The following is a 23,223-nucleotide window of genomic DNA, read 5'->3' as shown; positions in this document are numbered from 1 at the left end:
CCCCCTTGGCCGCCGCCCCCTTGGGAGATCCCATCTCCAGGGCCGGTGCCCCCCCCAGGGGGCCTATATAAAGGAGGGGGGAGGAAGGGCAGCCGCACCTGAAGTCTTGGCGCCTCCCTCTCCCCTTGCTACACCTCCTCCTCCCGTAGTCGCTTGGCGAAGCCCTGCCGAAACTCTGCTGCATCCACCACCACGCCGTCGTGCTACTGGATCTTCATCAACCTCTCCTTCCCCCTTGCTGGATCAAGAAGGAGGAGACGTCATGCTGACCGTACGTGTGTTGAACGCGGAGGTGCCGTCCGTTTGGCGCTAGGATCTCCGGTGATTTGGATCACGGCGAGTACGACTCCCTCAACCCCGTTCTCTTGAACGCTTCCGCTCGCGATCTACCAGGGTATGTAGATGCACTCCCCTCTCTCGTTGCTAGATGAACTCATAGATGGATCTTGGTGAACGTAGGAAAATTTTTATTTTATGCAACGTTCCCCAACAGTGGCATCATGAGCTAGGTCTATGCGTAGTTCTCTATTGCACGAGTAGAACACAAATTTGTTGTGGGCGTAGATGTTGTCAACTTTCTTGCCGCTACTAGTCTTATTTTGCTTCAGCGGTATTGTGGGATGAAGCGGCCCGGACCGACCTTACACGTACGCTTACGTGAGACAGGTTCCACCGACTGACATGCACTAGTTGCATAAGGTGGCTAGCGGGTGTCTGTCTCTCCCACTTTAGTTGGAGCGGATTCGATGAAAAGGGTCCTTATGAAGGGTAAATAGAAGTTGACAAATCACGTTGTGGCTTTTTCGTAGGTAAGAAAACGTTCTTGCTAGAACCCTATTGCAGCCACGTAAAAGATGCAACAACAATTAGAGGACGTCTAACTTGTTTTTGCAGCAATTGCTTTGTGATGTGATATGGCCAAAAGTTGTGATGAATGATGAATGATATATTGTGATGTATGAGATCATGTTCTTGTAATAGGAATCACGACTTGCATGTCGATGAGTATGACAACCGGCAGGAGCCATAGGAGTTGTCTTAATTATTGTATGACCTGCGTGTCAATGATTTAACGCCATGTAATTACTTTACTTTATTGCTAAACCGTTAGCCATAGTAGTAGAAGTAATAGTTGGCGAGCAACTTCATGGAGACACGATGATGGAGATCATGGTGTCATGCCGGTGACGAAGATGATCATGGAGCCCCGAAGATGGAGATCAAAGGAGCTATATGATATTGGCCATATCATGTCACTACTATATAATTGCATGTGATGTTTATTATGTTTATGCATCTTGTTTACTTAGAACGACGGTAGTAAATAAGATGATCCCTCATAATAATTTCAAGAAAGTGTTCCCCCTAACTGTGCGCCGTTGCTAAAGTTCGTCGTTTCGAAGCACCACGTGATGATCGGGTGTGATAGATTCCTACGTTCACATACAACGGGTGTAAGACAGTTTTACACATGCAAAACACTTAGGGTTAACTTGACGAGCCTAGCATGTACAGACATGGCCTCGGAACACAGAGACCGAAAGGTCGAACATGAGTCGTATGGAAGATACGATCAACATGGAGATGTTCACCGATGATGACTAGTCCGTCTCACGTGATGATCGGACACGGCCTAGTCGACTCGGATCATGTAACACTTAGATGACTAGAGGGATGTCAAATCTGAGTGGGAGTTCATTAAATAATTTGATTAGATGAACTTAATTATCATGAACTTAGTCTAAAACCTTTGCAAATATGTCTTGTAGATCAAATGGCCAACGCTCATGTCAACATGAACTTCAACGCGTTCCTAGAGAAAACCAAGCTGAAAGATGATGGCAGCAACTATACGGACTGGGTCCGGAACCTGAGGATCATCCTCATAGCTGCCAAGAAAGCATATGTCCTAGAAGGACCGCTAGGTGAAGCACCCATCCCAGAGAACCAAGACGTTATGAACGCTTGGCAGTCACGTGCTGATGATTACTCCCTCGTTCAGTGCGGCATGCTTTACAGCTTAGAACCGGGGCTCCAAAAGCGTTTTGAGCAACACGGAGCATATGAGATGTTCGAGGAGCTGAAAATGGTTTTCCAAGCTCATGCCCGGGTCGAGAGATATGAAGTCTCCGACAAGTTCTATAGTTGTAAGATGGAGGAAAATAGTTCTGTCAGTGAGCACATACTCAAAATGTCTGGGTTGCACAACCGCCTGTCCCAGCTGGACATTAACCTCCCGGACGAGGCGGTCATTGACAGAATCCTTCAGTCGCTCCCACCGAGCTACAAGAGCTTTGTGATGAACTACAATATGCAGGGGATGGTGAAAACTATTCCTGAAGTATTTTCAATGCTGAAGTCAGCAGAGGTAGAAATCAAGAAAGAACATCAAGTGTTGATGGTCAATAAAACCACCAAGTTCAAGAAGGGCAAGGGTAAGAAGAACTTCAAGAAGGACGGCAAGGATGTTGCCGCGCCCGGTAAGCCAGTTGCCGGGAAGAAGTCAAAGAATGGACCCAAGCCTGAGACTGAGTGCTTTTATTGCAAAGGGAAGGGTCACTGGAAGCGGAACTGCCCCAAATACTTAGCGGACAAGAAGGCCGGCAACACTAAAGGTATATGTGATATACATGTAATTGATGTGTACCTTACCAGTACTCGTAGTAACTCCTGGGTATTTGATACCGGTGCCGTTGCTCATATTTGTAACTCACAGCAGGAGCTGCGGAATAAGCGGAGACTGGCGAAGGACGAGGTGACGATGCGCGTCGGGAATGGTTCCAAGGTCGATGTGATCGCCGTCGGCACGCTACCTCTACATTTACCTACGGGATTAGTTTTAAACCTCAATAATTGTTATTTAGTGCCAAGTTTGAGCATGAACATTGTATCTGGATCTCGTTTGATACGAGATGGCTACTCATTTAAATCCGAGAATAATGGTTGTTCTATTTATATGAGAGATATGTTTTATGGTCATGCCCCGATGGTCAATGGTTTATTCTTAATGAATCTCGAACGTAATGTTACACATATTCATAGTGTGAATACCAAAAGATGTAAAGTTGATAACGATAGTCCCACATACTTGTGGCACTGCCGCCTTGGTCACATTGGTGTCAAGCGCATGAAGAAGCTCCATGCTGATGGACTTTTAGAGTCTCTCGATTATGAATCATTTGACACATGCGAACCATGCCTCATGGGCAAAATGACCAAGACTCCGTTCTCCGGAACAATGGAGCGAGCAACCAACTTATTGGAAATCATACATACCGATGTGTGCGGTCCAATGAGCGTTGAGGCTCGCGGAGGATATCGTTATGTTCTCACTCTCACTGATGACTTGAGTAGATATGGGTATGTCTACTTGATGAAACACAAGTCTGAGACCTTTGAAAAGTTCAAGGAATTTCAGAATGAGGTAGAGAATCAACGTGACCGAAAGATAAAGTTCTTACGATCAGATCGTGGAGGAGAATATTTAAGTCACGAATTTGGTACGCACTTAAGGAAATGTGGAATCGTTTCACAACTCACGCCGCCTGGAACACCTCAGCGTAACGGTGTGTCCGAACGTCGTAATCGCACTCTATTGGATATGGTGCGATCTATGATGTCTCTTACCGATTTACCGCTATCATTTTGGGGATACGCTCTAGAGACAGCTACATTCACTTTAAATAGGGCTCCGTCTAAATCCGTTGAGACGACACCGTATGAATTATGGTTTGGGAAGAAACCTAAGCTGTCGTTTCTAAAAGTTTGGGGATGCGATGCTTATGTCAAGAAACTTCAACCTGAAAAGCTCGAACCCAAGTCGGAAAAATGCGTCTTCATAGGATACCCTAAGGAAACCATTGGGTATACCTTCTACTTAAGATCCGAAGGGCAAGATCTTTGTTGCCAAGAACGGATCCTTTCTGGAAAAAGAGTTTCTCTCGAAAGAAGTAAGTGGGAGGAAAGTAGAACTCGATGAAGTACTACCTCTTGAACCGGAAAGTAGTGCAGCTCAGGAAAATGTTCCTGTGGTGCCTACACCAACTGGAGAGGAAATTAATGATGATGATCAAGGTACTTCGGATCAAGTTGCTACTGAACTTCGTAGGTCCACAAGGACACGTTCCACACCAGAGTGGTATGGCAACCCTGTCCTGGAAATCATGTTGTTAGACAACGGTGAACCTTCGAACTATGAAGAAGCGATGGCGGGCCCAGATTCCAACAAATGGCTTGAAGCCATGCAATCCGAGATAGAATCCATGTATGAAAACAAAGTATGGACTTTGACAGACTTGCCCGATGATCGGCGAGCGATAGAAAACAAATGGATCTTTAAGAAGAAGACGGACGCGGATGGTAATGTTACCATCTATAAAGCTCGACTTGTCGCTAAGGGTTATCGACAAGTTCAAGGGGTTGACTACGATGAGACATTCTCTCCCGTAGCGAAGCTGAAGTCCGTCCGAATCATGTTAGCAATTGCCGCATACTATGATTATGAGATATGGCAGATGGACGTCAAAACGGCATTCCTTAACGGACATCTTAAGGAAGAACTGTATATGATGCAGCCGGAAGGTTTTGTCGATCCTAAGAATGCTAACAAAGTATGCAAGCTCCAGCGATCCATTTATGGGCTGGTGCAAGCATCTCGGAGTTGGAACATTCGCTTTGATGAGATGATCAAAGCGTTTGGGTTTATGCAGACTTATGGAGAAGCCTGCGTTTACAAGAAAGTGAGTGGGAGCTCTGTAGCATTTCTCATATTATATGTAGATGACATACTTTTGATGGGAAATGATATAGAACTTTTGGACAGCATTAAGGCCTACTTGAATAAGTGTTTTTCAATGAAGGACCTTGGAGAAGCTGCTTACATATTAGGCATCAAGATCTATAGGGATAGATCGAGACGCCTCATAGGTCTTTCACAAAGCACATACCTTGATAAGATATTGAAGAAGTTCAAAATGGATCAGTCCAAGAAAGGGTTCTTGCCTGTATTGCAAGGTGTGAGATTGAGCTCGGCTCAATGCCCGACCACGGCAAAAGATAAAGAAGAGATGAGTGTCATCCCCTATGCTTCAGCCATAGGATCTATTATGTATGCCATGCTGTGTACCAGACCTGATGTAAACCTTGCCGTAAGTTTGGTAGGAAGGTACCAAAGTAATCCCGGCAAGGAACACTGGACAGCGGTCAAGAATATCCTGAAGTACCTGAAAAGGACAAAGGACATGTTTCTCGTTTATGGAGGTGACGAAGAGCTCGTCGTAAAGGGTTACGTCGACGCTAGCTTCGACACAGATCTGGATGACTCTAAGTCACAAACCGGATACGTGTATATGTTGAATCGTGGAGCAGTAAGCTGGTGCAGTTGCAAGCAGAGCGTCGTGGCGGGATCTACATGTGAAGCGGAGTACATGGCAGCCTCGGAGGCAGCGCATGAAGCAATATGGATGAAGGAGTTCATCACCGACCTAGGAGTCATACCCAATGCGTCGGGGCCAATCACTCTCTTCTGTGACAACACTGGAGCTATTGCCCTTGCCAAGGAGCCCAGGTTTCACAAGAAGACCAGGCACATCAAGCGTCGTTTCAACTCCATCCGTGAAAATGTTCAAAATGGAGACATAGATATTTGCAAAGTACATACGGATCTGAATGTCGCAGATCCGTTGACTAAACCTCTTCCGCGAGCAAAACATGATCAACACCAGAACTCTATGGGTGTTCGATTCATCACAATGTAACTAGATTATTGACTCTAGTGCAAGTGGGAGACTGTTGGAAATATGCCCTAGAGGCAATAATAAAAGGATTATTATTATATTTCCTTGTTCATGATAATTGTCTTTTATTCATGCTATAATTGTATTATCCGGAAATCGTAATACACGTGTGAATACATAGACCACAATATGTCCCTAGTGAGCCTCTAGTTGACTAGCTCGTTGATCAACAGATAGTCATGGTTTCCTGACTATGGACATTGGATGTCATTGATAACGGGATCACATCATTAGGAGAATGATGTGATGGACAAGACCCAATCCTAAGCATAGCACAAGATCGTGTAGTTCGTTTGCTAGAGCTTTTCCAAAGTCAAGTATCTTTTCCTTAGACCATGAGATCGTGTAACTCCCGGATACCGTAGGAGTGCTTTGGGTGTACCAAACGTCACAACATAACTGGGTGACTATAAAGGTGCACTACAGGTATCTCCGAAAGTGTCTGTTGGGTTGACACGGATCGAGACTGGGATTTGTCACTCCGTATGACGGAGAGGTATCTCTGGGCCCACTCGGTAATGCATCATCATAATGAGCTCAAAGTGACCAAGTGTCTGGTCACGGATCATGCATTACGGTACGAGTAAAGTGACTTGCCGGTAACGAGACTGAACGAGGTATTGGGATACCGACGATCGAATCTCGGGCAATTAACATACCGATTGACAGAATTGTATACAGGGTTGCCTGAATCCTCGACATTGTGGTTCATCCGATGAGATCATCGAGGAGCACGTGGGAGCCAACATGGGTATCCAGATCCCGCTGTTGGTTATTGACCGGAGAGCCGTCTCGGTCATGTCTACATGTCTCCCGAACCCGTAGGGTCTACACACTTAAGGTTAGGTGACGCTAGGGTTGTAGAGATATGAGTATGCAGTAAACCGAAAGTTGTTCGGAGTCTCGGATGAGATCCCGGACGTCACGAGGAGTTCCGGAATGGTTCGTAGGTAAAGAATAATATATAGGAAGTGCAGTTTCGGCCATCGGGAGAGTTTCGGGGGTCACCGGTATTGTACCGGGACCACCGGAAGGGTCCCGGGGGTCCACCGGGTGGGGCCACCTATCCTGGAGGGCCCCGTGGGCTGAAGTGGGGAGGGGACCAGCCCCTGGTGGGCTGGTGCGCCCCCCTTGGGGCCCCCTGCGCCTAGGGTTGGAAACCCTAGGGTGGGGGGGGCGCCTCCACTTGCCTTGGGGGGCACTCCACCCCCCTTGGCCGCCGCCCCCTTGGGAGATCCCATCTCCAGGGCCGGCGCCCCCCATGGGGCCTATATAAAGGAGGGGGGAGGGAGGGCAGCCGCACCTGAAGTCTTGGCGCCTCCCTCTCCCCTTGCTACACCTCCTCCTCCCGTAGTCGCTTGGCGAAGCCCTGCCGAAACTCTGCTGCATCCACCACCACGCCGTCGTGCTGCTGGATCTTCATCAACCTCTCCTTCCCCCTTGCTGGATCAAGAAGGAGGAGACGTCACGCTGACCGTACGTGTGTTGAACGTGGAGGTGTCGTCCGTTCGGCGCTAGGATCTCCGGTGATTTGGATCACGACGAGTACGACTCCCTCAACCCCGTTCTCTTGAACGCTTCCGCTCGCGATCTACAAGGGTATGTAGATGCACTCCCCTCCCTCGTTGCTAGATGAACTCATAGATGGATCTTGGTGAACGTAGGAATTTTTTTTATTTTATGCAACGTTCCCCAACAATCTACCACGAGATCGTAATGCCTAGAACCCTAGGAGTCTAGCCTATATGATTATGATTGCCTCTACGGACTAAACCCTACGATTTATATAGACACCGGAGGGGACAGGGTTATACAAAGTCGGTTACAAAGAAATGAATCTACATATCCGAATCACCAAGCTTGCTATCCACGCAAAGGAGAGTCCCATCCGGACACGGGAAAAAGTCTTCTATCTTGTATCTTCATAGCCCAACAGTCCGGCCCATGTAAATAGTCCGGACGCCTGAGGACCCCTTAATCCAGGACTCCCTCACCCTCGACCGCTACAGCACGATGCGGAGGGTGAGCTACTCATCGTCGCTCGTCGTCGCCTCACGGACGAGGGCATCCTAGTCAATGTGGTTGTTCTCACTATAGAATCCTTTGCTGCCACCACCGTTGCGGATGCTTGACATGGTAGTGAGGGGACAAAGAGGGGTGGGAAGCGACGGGGATCAGAGCGAAGCGTGAGAGAGTGAGGTAGGGTTTGGTCCTGGTGGGGATTTCTAGTGGGTTAGTGCATGCGAGCATGGGCCAAGTTGATGTGGCGTACGCGTCCAGGATAAGGGGCCCTTGAGGAGTGTGGTTGGGTCGGAGAAAACTAACACGAACGGTCCATTTGCCTGGTCAATATAGGGAGTCTCGTCGTTGATGTTGTAAGTTTTCATATATAGTTTTTGACCAGGTAGATGTTGGAAGCATAATGGACGGAGCATGTTCATACGTTTCCAATTGTTTACAGCTAATCTATTATATTTTAAGAAAATGAAGGGAAAAGCTAAGTATTACTCACTCCATCCTAAAATAAGGGTCTCAACTTTATATTAATTTTAGTATAAAGTTGTACTAAAATTAAAAACGTCTTATGAGACGAAGGGGGTATTAATCAGAAGCCACACGAAGTGGGATACAATATGGATCGTGGGGTGAAACCAGATATGGCGCCCCTCATCCAGAGAATTTGAAAACTTAGCTAAACTTAGCTAGACTATCTGCTTCTATATTAGCCGGTCTTCCTTCAAAAGTAAATTTGCAGGTAAAATTGGACGCTCGCTGCTTGATCTCCCTGAGAATACTCCCATAGCTAACATTTCTATTCTTATAAAAAATTAAGTTGGTAATGATGGTGTATCTGTCATCTTGCAATATAGACCGTCCGATCTATATTTGATGAATAGAAAATAAACTATGACAATTTTACAAAAAAAATACATGCACCTCTCTACACATTTGCAGATAAGGACTTCCCTCGTTCATCCCTATCTTAAAACTTCATAAGCCTATAGAACAATATGGCATGGTGGCCATTGCCGGCGTCGGCCATCCCCATGCCTCCGCTCAGTCCGACCACCAGTTACCATCACGCCTCACTCCTCCTCACCTTATCTCTCCTCTTTCTCGAGATATCTTTAGTTTTTACTTATTACTCTTGCATGGGTCAATCACAACAGTTGTTCTGTAAAAGAATGCATGTTGATGTTTCGTGCAATGCATGGGCATCTTGCTAGTATTATATTAAAAATGATGAAATCCTAGGAACGGAAATGGACCCTCAAATAATGAAGCCATAAACAAAGGCCCAATCCGAATCAATCCACGTCTTACCCCACCCAGCCAAGCCCACCTCGTCGCAAAGGTGGAAAATGTAGTGCACGATTATTCGACGAAGCAGACGCCACGCTGTACCAAGGACAGCGAAAGATAACGTATAAAACGTAAACATCGCACCGGGACCCAGATGTCAGCGGAAGACAGGGAAACGCCACCGTTACCTGCGTCTACTCTACTACCCACTCCGCTCCGGCTCTCCCGCCGCACCACCACACGCCAGGCACTACCGGACTACCCCGCCTCGCCAGTGCCGGACGCCGCCGCTATGCCGCCTCCGCTCGGCCACGACGACTCCTGCTTGCTTACCCCGCTCATCCCCGCCACCCCTCCTCTTCCTCCCCGGGCGACCGCGAGGCTCCACCCGCTCCCTCTCCTCGTCGGCGCCTTGTTCGCCACCTACTACCACCTCCTCGTCGCGCCCGCCCCATCGTACTACCAATCCCTCTTCCTCTCACTGGGCTCCAACGACACCGCCGCCGCGCACCTGCGCGCGCTCACCGTCCGCCCCCACCTCGCGGGCACCGAGGCCAACGCGCTCGCCGCCGAGCACGTCGTCTCCACGCTCTCCTCCCTCTCCTTCCCCACCCGCGTCACGCCCTACGAAGTCCTCCTCTCCTACCCCGTCCGTCGCTCGCTCTCCCTCTCCGCGCCAGGCCGCGACGCCACCGCCTTCGCGTTGGTACAGGACACCTACCCCGGCGACCCCTACGCCGCGGCCTCGGCGGAGGTCGTCCCCACCTTCCTCGCCTACGCCGCGTCCGGCTCGGCCGCCGCCGAGGTGGTCTACGCCAACTACGGCCGCACGGAGGACTACGCCTACCTCGCCTCCCGCGGCGTAAACGTCACCGGGAAGGTCGCCCTCGCGCGCTACGGCAAGGTGTACCGTGGCGACATCGTGAAAAACGCCCGTGACGCCGGTGCGGCGGCGGCGGTTATATTCACCGACACCAAGGACTACACGCCGGGGAAGGCCTTCCCGGATGGGCCGTGGATGCCGGCGACCGGCGTGCAGGTGGGGAGCACGTTCAAGGGGGTGGGGGACCCCACGACGCCGATGTGGGCGTCGTCGGGAGGGTGCGAGCGCGTGAGCATCGCGGAGGCGATGGCCACGGACGACATGCCGGGGATACCGGCGCTGCCGGTGTCGGGAAGGGACGGGGAGGAGATACTGCGGCTCATCGGCGGGGACGTCGCGCCAGAGGATTGGCAAGGCGGCGAGGGCGCGCCGGTTTACCGCCTCGGGCCCGGGCCGGCGGTACTCAATCTCACCTATACAGTAAGTTGCTGTCAAGGAGATGACATCTGCCTATGCTCTTTTTGGTTCCACTTCCTGACTTGAGTCGTGCTTGCTTGTTCCTTTCCAGGGGAACGAGACGATAGCTACTATTCAGAATGTTATTTCGGTGATTGAAGGGAAAGAAGAACCAGACAGGTAAACGAAACTCTCCATGTTTCTCCTTTTTGTGGTCAATATCACCAAATGCCAAAACCGCTCACCATTTTTGCCATACACTTCACTTCAATGGGAATTCCACTTCCACTTCAGTGCCCACCAAACCCCCTACTCTGGCTCAACTCCAAATGACTGAGTCAAAATCCGTGCCATAGGTGTGGCAATAGTATGGGTACCCTTGGTAACGAAATTTCAACATAATTTTGAAACAGACACCAAGAACCATCTTGGGTTTCAACTGTTTATTAGCACTGATGATTTTGCATGTAAAAGAAATTCAGTACGTAGATAACTACATATCCAGTAATAATTATCATGCACATACAGGTATGTTATTCTTGGCAACCATCGCGATGCGTGGACATTTGGGGCAGCTGACCCAAACAGCGGAACTGCAGCCTTGCTTGAGGTATGACATATTCAGTTGCTCTATGCCACCCCTTTGGTGTAGCCTACTTATGATTTGGTGCAACACATTGGCTTGTTAACTTAAGTTGAATGTAGCTAGCTGAAAGGTTGTCTAAGCTACAAACCAAGGGTTGGAGACCTCGCCGGACCATCATTTTGTGTAATTGGGATGCCGAAGAGTACGGATTGGTCTCTCTCTCTCTCTCTCTCTCTCTCTCTCTCTCTCTCTCTCTCTCTCTCTCTCTCTCTCTCTCCCTCCCTTGGACTATTATCAAGCAGTTCACCTGTCCTTTTCATACTAATTTCCTTACAAAATTGCAGATAGGATCCACAGAATGGGTTGAAGAGAACAGGGCAATGCTAACTTCGAGAACTGTTGCGTACCTGAATGTAGATGTTGGGGTGTCTGGTTCTGGAGTTGACGCGTCAGCCACTCCTCAACTTGATGAATTGCTTAAGCAAGCGAGTAAAAAGGTATAATAATTGAAACAGACATGTCATTTCTGTCAACAGCAAAAATATACAGTAATGTTTGGTTCAGATCCGACCGGCCATGGGCCGCTTTCTTCCATGGTGCCATAGCATTTACGTGAGAAGATCTGGAGGTCTTTATGGCAAGCCACAGTTTGGCCAAGGCCTGTTTCGTTCATAACCATACCTTGCCACATTTGCCACACCTTGACTTAGGCATCCATTTGGTCCCACATGTCAATAACCTAGAAAACTGTGGCACAAATTCCCTTTAGACTAACCAAAGTGGTTCCAATTTTGATGATCTTACCTTGCGTAAATTTGGCAAAAAGAAAAAAAATGTGGCAAACTTTGGCGAGTTTACTAGTTTAGTCACAATCCAAACAGGCCCTTAGTTAGGCACCAATTGCAAGCCGTAACTCGTACATGGCCAAAAACTACGAGCGAGTTGAAATGCATGCCTCATGCAATTATGCCTAGGGGACAATCGAGCAACTAATTTACAATCAGTAATTCCTTTCTCTCTGGCCTGTGCTCGGCTCATTTTGTCATTGCTTATAATTGATACGTTTTGGAAGAAGGAATAGTTTACTGTGTAATGGAATTGTTGTCCGTAGGAAACTAGGAATGTCTAACAACAACAACAAAGCCTTTAGACCCCAAACTAATAAAAACAAAAAAGTGAAATTAGTGATGAGGCTTCTCTATTTCTCTTAATATTCTGTGTTTTCTTTCTTTTCGAGGAAGGTTCAAAATCCCGATAATGGAACAGAAAGTCTGTATGACATGTGGATGGCTTCTGATAGTTCTCAAGTAAGCACTTAATGTTAGCTAAAGCTTGCCACACAAATTTGTTGTCAGTTTTCTGAGCACTGCACATGTACAAGGATATCATGTATAGTTTAGACATAGTTCTGTTTCCATTTTTCTAAGTTCAGGCGTGTGATGCTTCTGCTATACTAGATGCACGTTTAAGATTTCTGACGACACACTTATTTATTAAGATTGGAAGGTTAGGAGGTGGAGGATCAGATTATTCTGCCTTTGTTCAACATATTGGTATTCCTTCAGTCGACATGGCTATTGGATCAGGTTTGTTTTATGTTTTCTATCTGCCTATGTTCAGTAAGTTACATTCCTGAAATGTTTTGCTGTTTGCACTTGAATGATTGTGAATTCTTTTACTAGATCAAATCGAATAAGCGTGCTACTTGTTTGCAGGATACGCAGTGTACCATAGCTTGTATGATGACTTCACATGGATGGAAAAGTATGGAGATCCCATGTTCCGCAGGCATGTCGTAGGTACCCCATAGCAACGAACCTATGCTAAAATTACTAGCAATCTTAAGACCGATGAACATGACAAAAGTTGGGAGTTATGGCTCTGAGGAGCAGTAGGCTGGCATGCAGGGGTCTTTACTAGTTTATTCTTCTCATTGCTTGGTTGATAGTATCTGGTGTGCCTTTTATAGGGAAAACTCAGACTTGATCGCTAAGAATATAAGAACAACTCTAGCAGACCCCGCATCCCGCCGGCCCGCAAAACGCGTTTGCAGTTCACGGAAAAACGTCTTTGCGGGCCGGCGCGGACGGCCATAGAGGCAAACCCCCCAAGCGGACCCGTATAAAAGGATATTCGCGGAATATACTTTTTTTACGGGTCGGCTTTACGGGGTCTGCTCTTGCGCCGTTGCATCCCGCATCCCACCGGTCCACAAAATATCAATACCACACCATAATTATCAATACAACCACAATACAACAATCATCCACATTACAAATAATTATTCAAATCACCGAATACAAATACAAATAATGTAATACAAAACTTGTCCCGAATACAAATGAATGTAAAAATGAGTTTGTTACTGTCCGGCCCTTTGCCAATGATGCTCAATGAGATCCTCCTGAAGCTGAAAGTGGGTGTTTGCATTTTCAATCTCCTTGTATGTTTGAAGAAAAGCTCTAATGCGGTTAGGGTCTCTAGCTGGTTTGACACGGCTGCCCACATTGTCGTAGAAGAATTCCAAGTTCATGCCTCTCTCATCTTCGAGAATCATGTTGTGAAGGGTAACACAGCATGTCATGATGTTCTTCAAGGTCCGCTTGTCCCAAAAATGAGCAGGACCACGAACAATGGCAAACCTAGATTGCAAAACCCCGAATGCTCTTTCAATGTCTTTTCGGGCTGCCTCTTGCACCTTCGCGAACTCACATTTTTTACATTTTTTTTAGTTTTGGGTTCTTTGATGCTCTTGACAAATGTGCACCAAGGAGGGTATATATCATCTGCAAGATAGTACCCTTTTGTGTATTCATGCCCATTGATAGTGTAGTTGCAAGCAGGAGCATCACCACTAGCAAGCCTAGCAAACAAATGAGACTGTTGCAACACATTGATATCATTGAGAGTGTGCGGCATACCAAAGAAGCAATGCCAAATCCATAAATCCTCGGATGCTACAACCTCTAACACAATTGTTGCATCACGAGACTTGCCACAATACATTCCCTGCCATGCCTTCGAGCAATTTTTCCATGTCCAATGCATACAATCAATGCTACCTAGCATGCCAGGCCAACCTCTCCTCTCATTAGATGCCATCAATCTCTTTGTATCATCTTCGTTCGGTGCCCGAAGATATTCGAGACCAAAGACACGGATGATCACTTTGGCAAGTCTACGCACTGACTCAATTGTTGCATCTTCACCAACGCGAAGATACTCATTGGCATAATCAGCCGGAACGCCATATGCAATCACCCGCATAGCTGCCGAGATTTTTTGATATGCACTAAATCCCTTCAAGCCCGCAATATTTCTTCGTTGAGTAAAATACCGACAATTTGCCTCGCAAGCTTGAACAATTTTCACAAAGAGGGATCGGTGCATTCGGCACCTTCTCAGGGGTGCGGTGGATACGTTGGATTCTCCGTGAAATAGTCTTGCATCAACATCTCGTTCCCGAAAGTTTGAGAGCATCATCTCAACATCCGAGTTGTCCGAATCGGACGAATCGGAGAGCAGAAACTTCTCGCACGGGCTCAATTCCATTACATGAACGAGAAGCGCACGCCGCGTCAACCAACCGGGCTCAATTCCATCGACACGAAGCACAAAAAACACTAACCGGCGGCGACGAGGGGCGGCTCGAGGACGGTCGATCCCCGGCGGCGACAGCGACGAGGGGCGGCTCTTCTCGCCGGATCCGCGGGGGCGGTGCAGCCTAGCGGTGGTGAAGGGTGAGGGACGCCCCGGCAGTGCGATTCCGCTCGCAGATTTGGCCGGAATCGGCGACGGCGGACGGGCGGAACCTGTGGTGGGCGACGGCGGAAGGAGATGGGGAAAGGGGCGCGGGCTGAAATGTCCCTCCCGCCAACTGCTTCACTGCGATACGGGGCACCGTAGGGGTGAGGCGGAAACCCGTGAATATGCGGGTTGGGGCCGAGTTTTTGCCGTGCCCCTCAAAAAATTTTGCGGGCCGGCCGCGTTTGCGAGGTCTGTTCGGGCAGGATTTTCCGCGCCGACCCGCATTTTGACGAGTATTTTGCGGATCGGGGCCTTTTGCGGGGTTTGCTAGAGTTGCTCTAAGAGCATCTCCAACAGATCCCCAATCCTATCCCATTTCTATGTATTTAGGGAGTTGAAAAAAAAACCCAGCTCCAATAGATCCCCAATCCCGTCCCATCTTATTGGTGATCATCAATAAATCATCCCAACTCCCCCAATATATAGGGGGAGTTGCCTCTTTCCCAATGCCATGGGGCCCACTGTCGAACACAGCATCACCGCCCTCGTTTCTCCGCCGTTGTCTACCTAAAGAAATATCTCATTGACAAGTGAGGCCCATATGCAATTGGGGATGAGGTTATTGGGGGTCTGCGAAAGCAACCATCCCCAATAATCTGAAAATTGTTATTGTGGATCGGTTGGAGATGCGGTTGGAGATGCGCCACTTTCCTAGCAAATCACATTCTTATCGTCCTCCTTCAAGTCTACCCATGACATTACATCCCTCTCCACAAGCAGCTTGTCTTGGAGCTGCTCTTTTATTTGTTGTGCCAGCCCTAAGATGACAAGCTCGATATCAACATAGGTCTCCATGTGCTCCTCTGTCCACTATTTACATTCCTGGACTTCCATTGCAGACAGGAACTTGTATGTGCCCATCCAGCAGGAGGCACAACACAAAAAGTTAGGTAGTATCATGGGACATTGCTAAAACGTGTGAAGCGTACATCTTTCTTTTTTTTTTTTTGAATTTTCTGAAGCGTACATCTTGACCATACCAAGTGAATAAGTGTCTGTCGTGTATACTTGCATACGCCCACTAGCCAAAACTCAAGCTAAAATCATCTCTTCTTGTAGTGGCAAGCATATGGGGGCTTGTTGCTTTGAGGCTTTCAGATGAGGAGATCCTACCCTTCAACTACAGCTCTTATGTACAAGAGCTTGAGGTAACATGTCCTTCAGAACTCTCCCATAAATCATGGAGCAACTTCTTCAGAACTGAGCATCTTTTGTCAGCAATTAGGAGTATATAAATTTGGAGGATCGTGACAGTAGCTCTCTCTTTTGCAGAATGGTGCGGTGGATATAAATAAGAGAGTACTAGGAATGCCTGTCAACTTATCTCCCCTCCACAAGTCGATCGAACAGCTCAATAGAGCAGTGTTGAAAGTGGATTCTGAACTTCAGGTATTGCTGTCTGTTGTTGTTTTGTCATAGTTATAACCCCTTGCTTTCTAAGATCATCTTGGTAACTAGGCTCTGCAAACATGGAAATTTTGGTCCCCATCGCAAAACGACCCGTTGAGGGTAAGAGATCTGAATGACCGGCTGATGATGACCGAACGGGCATTCACAGAGAGGGAAGGACTGTCTGGGAGACCATGGTACAAACACATGGTAAGCTGTTGTGGTTTCGGTAAAATACGTTGTTGGTTCATTACATACCATCGTGCTAAAGGAAAAGAAATCTCGCAGATTTATGGACCTTCACTGTACAACGATTATGGAGCGGAAGTGTATCCAGGTGTTGATGATGCCATTCAGACAGCAAAGAAAGCAAATACCACCGAGTCCTGGCAATCTGTACAGCATGAGATCCACAGGATTGCTAGAGTCATCAGCCAAGCCGCGTTAGTCCTAAGTGGAGGGTTGACATGAAGCTTTTTCCTCTGCTGATTCAATTAGCAGAGAGCGTACAGTTTGTGCAAATGTTCCACACATAAGCTATATCACCATAACCACACATGTAACTTTGAGAAAATAACTGTAAAGTTGTCCAGAGATGGTATCTGGACATTATATTTCAGTAAATAATCCTTTCAATATCTATTAACAGTATCCATAACAACCAGGAACAAAAGGCTAATCCAAGCATCATCAAACAAAATGTTTATCAGTACCACTAGCAGAAAGGCCAACAAGTGCAAGACTAGCATTGTGCAGTTATAAAAAATTGTACCCGTAGTTGTGAAATGTTCTACATATGCTATCTGCGCAAAAAACCCATGGCTTGGTAGACGTTGTTGAGGGTGGCGTCTGCTATCTCAGAAGCTTTCCCTGCCCCATCTAGCAGAACACTATCCAAATAACCTGGATCAGACATGATCTCCTCGTATCGAACCTACAGAAAGGTGAAAAGATGAATATAATAACCAGGGAGCATATGCAAGATTAAGTTAGTTATACAAGTGAGAATAATTTGGTTAACTAATTAGGGTGTACGTTACAATCAGGGATGCAGGCGGACCGTCCACATCTTCGCATCCGTCCACTGGAGATTGAACTAACTAAAGCACGTACATACTACTTTAGTGGCTGATGCGTGATGTGGACTGTATTAATTTCTTTGGTGGACAGATGCGGATGATGCGGGGAGTCTGCATGCATCCCTAGTACAATGATCAAGTATACTTGGATAGGGTGAACATGATCAGACCACACAAATACTAAAGATTATCAGACCTGAATAGGTTGCAGATGATCAATTAAGGCATCCGTAAGGGTAGCCTTGAATGTCCCCCAGTTCATATCTTGGCATTCACTAACAACTTCCTGCAAAAACCAAATGGGTAAATTATGTTTTCTATCAACAACATGATGTTGGTCCATGTGCAGGAGACCCTGTTTCATGTTCTGGCTGAGCAGATGTACTATTCAAGCATGCAAAAGTGACCTCTTTCATTTTTCCAGTGATGATCTGGTAGACCGAGAGAAGATTTTTGCATTCCGGCCTCTCTGGGTTGTCGAATTCCAATCTGGAGTGTACAAGTTGAGTGACATGAATTCGTTACCCATGGCTATATTAATTCAAACTGCGGTGAGAGGGGAAGGAGAGGCTACAAACCCAGGGAGCGAGTCAGTTTTGCAGCGTTTGATTTTGTTCACAATCACCTGCAAAGCGTCAGAGATCTTTCAGAACAAATCAAAATGCATAAACCTATAAACATAAACACGGTCAGTTAATGAAAGAAAATAACACAAAAGCAGAACATTGAATTCATATTACACTGAACTTACATCTTTTGGGTCAAGAAGGTTAATGCGAGACAGATCTGAAGGAGCAGACTTCGACATCTATCGTCAATAAACAGAATATTATTAGTACAGTACATACATATACATAGATCATATTGAGGAGGTAACTAGAATATGTGCATAGAATCAGCTCTGCAAATACTATGTATGTGATCAAGGAGGAACATCTAGACTAGCAGTATAATAAGCATAAGAGAAGTATTAACTTTAGTTCGTGATCAGGTAAATGATACAAGGTGTTGTATTAATTTAGACTAGAAGAAATGATACCTTGGAGAGACCATCAGTTAAGGACATCACACGGGCCCCTGCTGGAGGGATAAGGGCTTCAGGAACCTAAACATATAACCCAGAAAGTTCCGTAAGAAAAAGTACATAACACCCTTCGCTCAAGGTGTTGTATCTTGAAATGATGCCAAATCATGTGTACGCATGACTACACACACCTTAAATAATGAACCGCCTCTCCTGCAAACACATAGACATGACATTATCATACTGAGACAGCTACTGGTATCGCAAAAGATGTACGGAATAATTTAGGTTTTCTCACCCTCCTAATTTCTTCCACTTTCTTCCACCATATAGATTATTTACACGTTCAGAAATTTCACGAGTTAATTCCAAATGTTGTGTCTGATCTTCCCCAACAGGTACCAGATCGGACTGCAACCATTCAAACCAGCTATTGTTGAGATCAATGCAAGGAACGCAGTGTAAAAGCACAAAGGTTGAAGTTGAATTATATGCTAATAATACGAGCTTTTACACTAGGACTAACATAACAAAATGGTAGACACAAACAAACTTTACCTGGTACAGAAGGATGTCAGAAGCCATTAGAACAGGGTACGTCAAAAGTGCCACTCCAACATTTTCATTACCCTGGTAATTTAAGAGAACATGAGCAATGCAATACATTTCTAATGAAATCTAACAAATTTAACAACGTGATGGAAGTTGCAGACGGACTCGTTTGACATGCATAAAATAAAACCTGGGTTCATCTGATAACTAAAAATATGGAACTAATGCTTGGTAGTGCTAGAACTAACAATTTTGACAAAGTACAGAAAAACTTTGGTGTCAGGTAAGCAATCTTGATGACCAAACGAAACGCCGTGATAACGAATTATAAGACACACCATATGACATATCAAAGAAAATAGTAACATATTACAAGAAGAATATTTACCCCTGATTCAACAGTGCATTGAATCCTTCAAGTGTAGAGGTTATAACTTAAGGTTTAGTCATCATTACATGCTACTCTCGCAAGAATGGTGTCATGTAAATATGATCATACATCAGTGGACAACGAGCACCAGTATTCTTAATCGGTATACTGTAAGGAGCACTAGATTTAGTGTTTTCCCTTCCTTTCATTGCTCAGTAGGATATTATAAATCACAAGGGAACATATACCAATGCATATTATTGGTGTAGAGATTTTTTTAACTGCAGGTTATTCATATCAGTCCTGAATTGCAAAGGTGCTATTTTTCGACTACCAAATAATCTCCACAACATAGGAAACATGTCTATCTGTGAAGTGAACTGTCATCTTTTAAAATTCCTTCTGCACTATGATGATTTATGAGGTATCAGCTAAAACATAAGTTGACAGTGAAGCTATCGTACAGCGAATGACGCACCGCCTTGCGTGATTTCTCTTTGAACTGAATCATTTTATTCAGCCAACCAATAGGAGTTGAAGAACTCAGCAGCCACATCAGCTCAATATGGGCACGGACATGAGACTGTACAAAAATAGAAGCCTGGAAACACACAAAGTATCATAAAACATTCAGCACCAGAAAGCTATCCACTGGCAGGAACACCAAAACAGAGCATAAGTAAGCATACAAAGCAGACCTTGGAGCTATCAATGCCGCATGCTAGATAAATTGCAGCGGTGCTTCTTGTAGCTTTAGATAGCTCTGGTGCATCATATGGCAAAGTAATCTGCACATTTTTTAACATAGTGGTAAACATAAATTATCATATGTTAAGCTAGGCAGCTAGCCAAATGAATCATGAAGATAAATCTTTTTAAAAAATCATTATAAAAATAGTCAAACATGAACATTATGCAACTGCTTGTGTTCTTGTAAGAGAACTCTGTAGTTCAGATATACAGCATTAACACTGCTTGGTTAACATAGAGGCTGTGCTTTTTATACTTCTTGTAAGGGAGTACTTCATATTGTCTGATTATACGTTGTGATGAACCTCAGGTATCACACAAAGATCTTGCAGTTGTAGGCTTGTAGCTTGTGTTAGACGGGTATCCAACTATACAAGGTAAAATGAAGCATTCCAGTTTGATCAAAACACTGAATAAATTAGAAAAGGGAATGCCGATACCCGATAGCTAGCTTGTGTTAATAGGTTATTCACAACCAACTACATACTACACAAACCTATTGCGCTTTTGTTGTAGGGTGGCCATGAGATGCTTACCGCATGCAGGTCCACAATGAAAAAGAATGTCTCATACAAATCCTGCAAGGAATTATCAAAAAAATAAAGGGTAAGAAGATGTTAAACATAGATAAAATGAACTATTAGTTCAGCACTGGAAAAGTAGTTGTTGAAACACATCTCAACTAGATGAAGGTGGAAGAATATCATAACTGAACCAGCCTTGCGGTTACATTGTTTGATTAATATTTTCTGGTTTCATTGCTTTGATAATTTTCTTTTTGAGACACTAACAGTAAAGCCAAAGCACTTGCAATATACAGTTTGATAGAACAATGCAGTTACAAATTAAAATATGCAGTACCTGAAGTGCAACCCAGTTCTTAATAGCGCCAAGATAATTTCCAAGGTGCACCATTCCTGTTGGCTGTACACCAGAAACTACTCTTTTCCTGCAGTGGGTAGGCAGATAGATTGTTGTTCGAATTAGAAAAGAAGAAACAAGTAAATGGATTTATCAGAGCTACATGTGACCTTGCTATACAAATATCAACATGGACAAATTCAACATTAGGATATTTAAACATCACAATAATATCAACATTTTATTGCTCTACAGAGAGTTGCAATGAGATTTGTATACTGGTATGAGACCCCAATAGGGGAAGTAGTATATGCACACAAAAAAGGTCAAGAATTCCCTTTCATTGCAAAACTTATAAGGATCTCTTAGTAGTGAATGAATAATGCCATTCATATATAATCTTACAGTGCTGCTTAGTGTGAAAACTTGGCATTGGCTTATTGAACATGTATGATTTTTATGTTCAACTTAGGGTTGCATTATGCACACATGTTAAGCACAGAAAACCAAATGATTACTGCAACAATGAGTATGGTGGGATGAAAAGTGAAGTGAAGCCTAACTGGTATGGCCAGCTTGCTCCATCCAAAAGGAGGTATTCACTGTACGGTTTGCAGGAAGTAGATTGCAGTCGGCAACAACAACTCTAGCAAGTCATGCGTAGGCATTTCCAACCCTCCAACAGATGTGGAAAGGCATGCATTGGTATATCGTGATGTAGCATTGCATCATACACCCGCGGTGCACAACTGAAGCACACTCTCTAGCATTGCATTCACAATTGAAGCAGCATCCACGTAACCTAACCTCCAACCGAATGCAGGCAATCACGTGTGCCCCAAGGTCCTCACGCCGCACGAAACTACACGAACACGAATCGGAGGAGCAGAGCCTAGCAGACGCATTACGTCGAACAGCACAGGGGCAAGGGCAGAGGCGCGGGCTGGGCTTACTTCCTGGCCGGGGGAGCAGGCGCCTCATCGGCCGAGGCGGTGGCTTCAGCCGCGCTGCAGTTGAGACGGAGAGCGCGTAGGCGGGAAGGCAGCGCTCCTCCTCGGGCGCCACTCCTCGACCTGCGCGCGAAGCCCAAACGGCGGGAGAGATTAAAAAAAAAGGCATCAGCGTCAGCTCCGAGAGCCCAAGCGTTCAGAGCGCGCGCGGGAGAGAGAACAAGGAGGAGAGTGCACGTACGCGAGGAGAGGCGGGCGGTGGAGGATGTGGGAGAGGAGCGCGCGGCTCATGGTGTTGCTCCCGGTGCACTGCTCTGCTCTGCTTCGGATTTGGCCGCGGCTCCGGATGGAGGAAGGAGGAGAGCGAGCCGCACGCAGGGCTGACGGGGCGGGTTGGGTTTTGAGATGAGGACCGAGCGGGCCGGGCTGGGAAGGACCTGTGTTTTTACACCTTCTCATATATCCCTCTAAACTTTAAAGTTTAAAACCATATTATTTTTACCTTAAAATTTCACAAAATCGGATAAATGTGGCCCTTGGGTGGTTTTCGGGATAAATGAAGGTGATTTTAGCGGAAGAGAACGGGGGAGGAGAAGACATAGGAGGAGGCGGTGCCCAAACGATGGCAACATGTCCGCACTCTGCGAGACCTACTGCAAGGGCGACACCATCAAGCACATGGTGATCGGCATCCTCCTGCTCCATCTCACTTGCTTCTCGCAATACGCGTTGTGCGGCCTCAACCTCAGACTCACCGGGAGTTGGTGGCCTTCAGTGGGTGTCAGCCTCACCGTATCGATCGTCATCTGTGCGTCGGCCCTCGCCAACCTCTACAATAACCTCACCCCCTCGACAAAGACTAAGAGGTCCAGACTGCGATGATGAGGAACCTGCTACTTGTGAGCTGCGTTGGGATTTACCCGAAGAGGAGAGGATATGCAGTACAGTAGAGATAAGTATTTCTCTCAATTAAGAATCAAGGTGAAGAATTACACAAAACCTCGTGAACACCACCTGCACACACACAAAATACGTGCACCCAATGCACAAGAGCGTTGTCAATCCCCTTGGAGGTTATTTGCAAGGATTAAATCTTGTAGTGGTAGATAAATAAATTGCAAAGATAAAATAAAATTAAATAGAAAATTGCAGCAAAGTATTTTTGTGTTTTTATATATGATAAAGGTAGACCCGGGGCCAAAGTTTTCACTAGAGGCTTCTCTCTCGAGCACATAGCATACAGTGGGGGAACAAACTACTGTCGGGCAATTGGTAGAAAAGTGCATAGTTATGACGGTATTCAAGGCAATGATCATGTATATAGGCATCACGTCCGAGACAAGTAGACCGACTCCTGCCTGAATACACTACTATTATTCCACCAATTGACCGCTATCTAGCATGCATTTATGGTGTTAAGTATAAAACAAAGTAACGCGTTAAAGCAAGATGGTATGATGTAGACAAAGTAAATCCAA

General features: G+C 46.0%; 2 protein-coding genes across 5 annotated transcripts; one reads left to right on the top strand and one right to left on the bottom strand.

Annotated features, from left to right (window-relative positions):
- The first annotated feature begins 9,313 nt into the window (after window positions 1-9,313).
- LOC123070639 (probable glutamate carboxypeptidase LAMP1) lies at window positions 9,314-16,799 on the top strand. 4 transcript variants are annotated; one of them, XM_044493920.1, is made up of 12 exons: window positions 9,315-10,401; window positions 10,490-10,557; window positions 10,906-10,987; window positions 11,083-11,175; window positions 11,308-11,460; window positions 12,205-12,270; window positions 12,462-12,549; window positions 12,679-12,762; window positions 15,830-15,918; window positions 16,043-16,159; window positions 16,229-16,369; window positions 16,448-16,799. In XM_044493920.1, exons 1-12 carry the CDS (start codon window positions 9,391-9,393, stop codon window positions 16,628-16,630), a joined length of 2,175 nt encoding a protein of 724 aa, XP_044349855.1. In that variant the 5' UTR covers window positions 9,315-9,390; the 3' UTR covers window positions 16,631-16,799. The 4 variants fall into 4 exon arrangements, with proteins under 4 accessions (XP_044349857.1, XP_044349858.1, XP_044349855.1 ...); XM_044493922.1 differs by lacking the exon at window positions 12,679-12,762 and having other exon boundaries at window positions 9,314-10,401; XM_044493921.1 differs by lacking the exon at window positions 12,205-12,270.
- Window positions 16,734-22,170, bottom strand: LOC123070641 (tryptophan--tRNA ligase, chloroplastic/mitochondrial). Its single transcript, XM_044493924.1, has 15 exons — window positions 21,987-22,170; window positions 21,749-21,868; window positions 20,796-20,883; window positions 20,471-20,512; window positions 19,883-19,972; window positions 19,663-19,785; window positions 18,821-18,892; window positions 18,561-18,673; window positions 18,454-18,475; window positions 18,278-18,343; window positions 17,990-18,046; window positions 17,817-17,863; window positions 17,646-17,727; window positions 17,435-17,524; window positions 16,734-17,093 (listed from the first exon to the last, which is right to left on the bottom strand). The coding sequence occupies exons 1-15, from the start codon at window positions 22,034-22,036 to the stop codon at window positions 16,959-16,961; spliced, it is 1,197 nt and encodes a 398-aa protein (XP_044349859.1). The 5' UTR covers window positions 22,037-22,170; the 3' UTR covers window positions 16,734-16,958.
- Window positions 22,171-23,223: the final 1,053 nt, after the last annotated feature.

This window comes from Triticum aestivum, chromosome 3B, assembly GCF_018294505.1.
Source record: "Triticum aestivum cultivar Chinese Spring chromosome 3B, IWGSC CS RefSeq v2.1, whole genome shotgun sequence".
Lineage (NCBI taxonomy): Eukaryota > Viridiplantae > Streptophyta > Magnoliopsida > Poales > Poaceae > Triticum > Triticum aestivum.
This window is presented reverse-complemented; position numbering and strand designations above follow the sequence as displayed.

Coding starts and splice junctions, on each gene's coding strand:
- LOC123070639 (XM_044493920.1), top strand. CDS start 9,391: ATGCCGCCTCCGCTCGGCCACGACGACTCCTGCTTGCTTACCCCGCTC. Junction 10,988..11,082: donor GAACTGCAGCCTTGCTTGAG/GTATGACATATT, acceptor AGTTGAATGTAG/CTAGCTGAAAGGTTGTCTAA. Junction 16,160..16,228: donor AAGTGGATTCTGAACTTCAG/GTATTGCTGTCT, acceptor CTTGGTAACTAG/GCTCTGCAAACATGGAAATT.
- LOC123070641 (XM_044493924.1), bottom strand. CDS start 22,036: ATGAGCCGCGCGCTCCTCTCCCACATCCTCCACCGCCCGCCTCTCCTC. Junction 19,786..19,882: donor GCGGCATTGATAGCTCCAAG/GTCTGCTTTGTA, acceptor GTGTGTTTCCAG/GCTTCTATTTTTGTACAGTC. Junction 17,728..17,816: donor AAAACTGACTCGCTCCCTGG/GTTTGTAGCCTC, acceptor TGTACACTCCAG/ATTGGAATTCGACAACCCAG.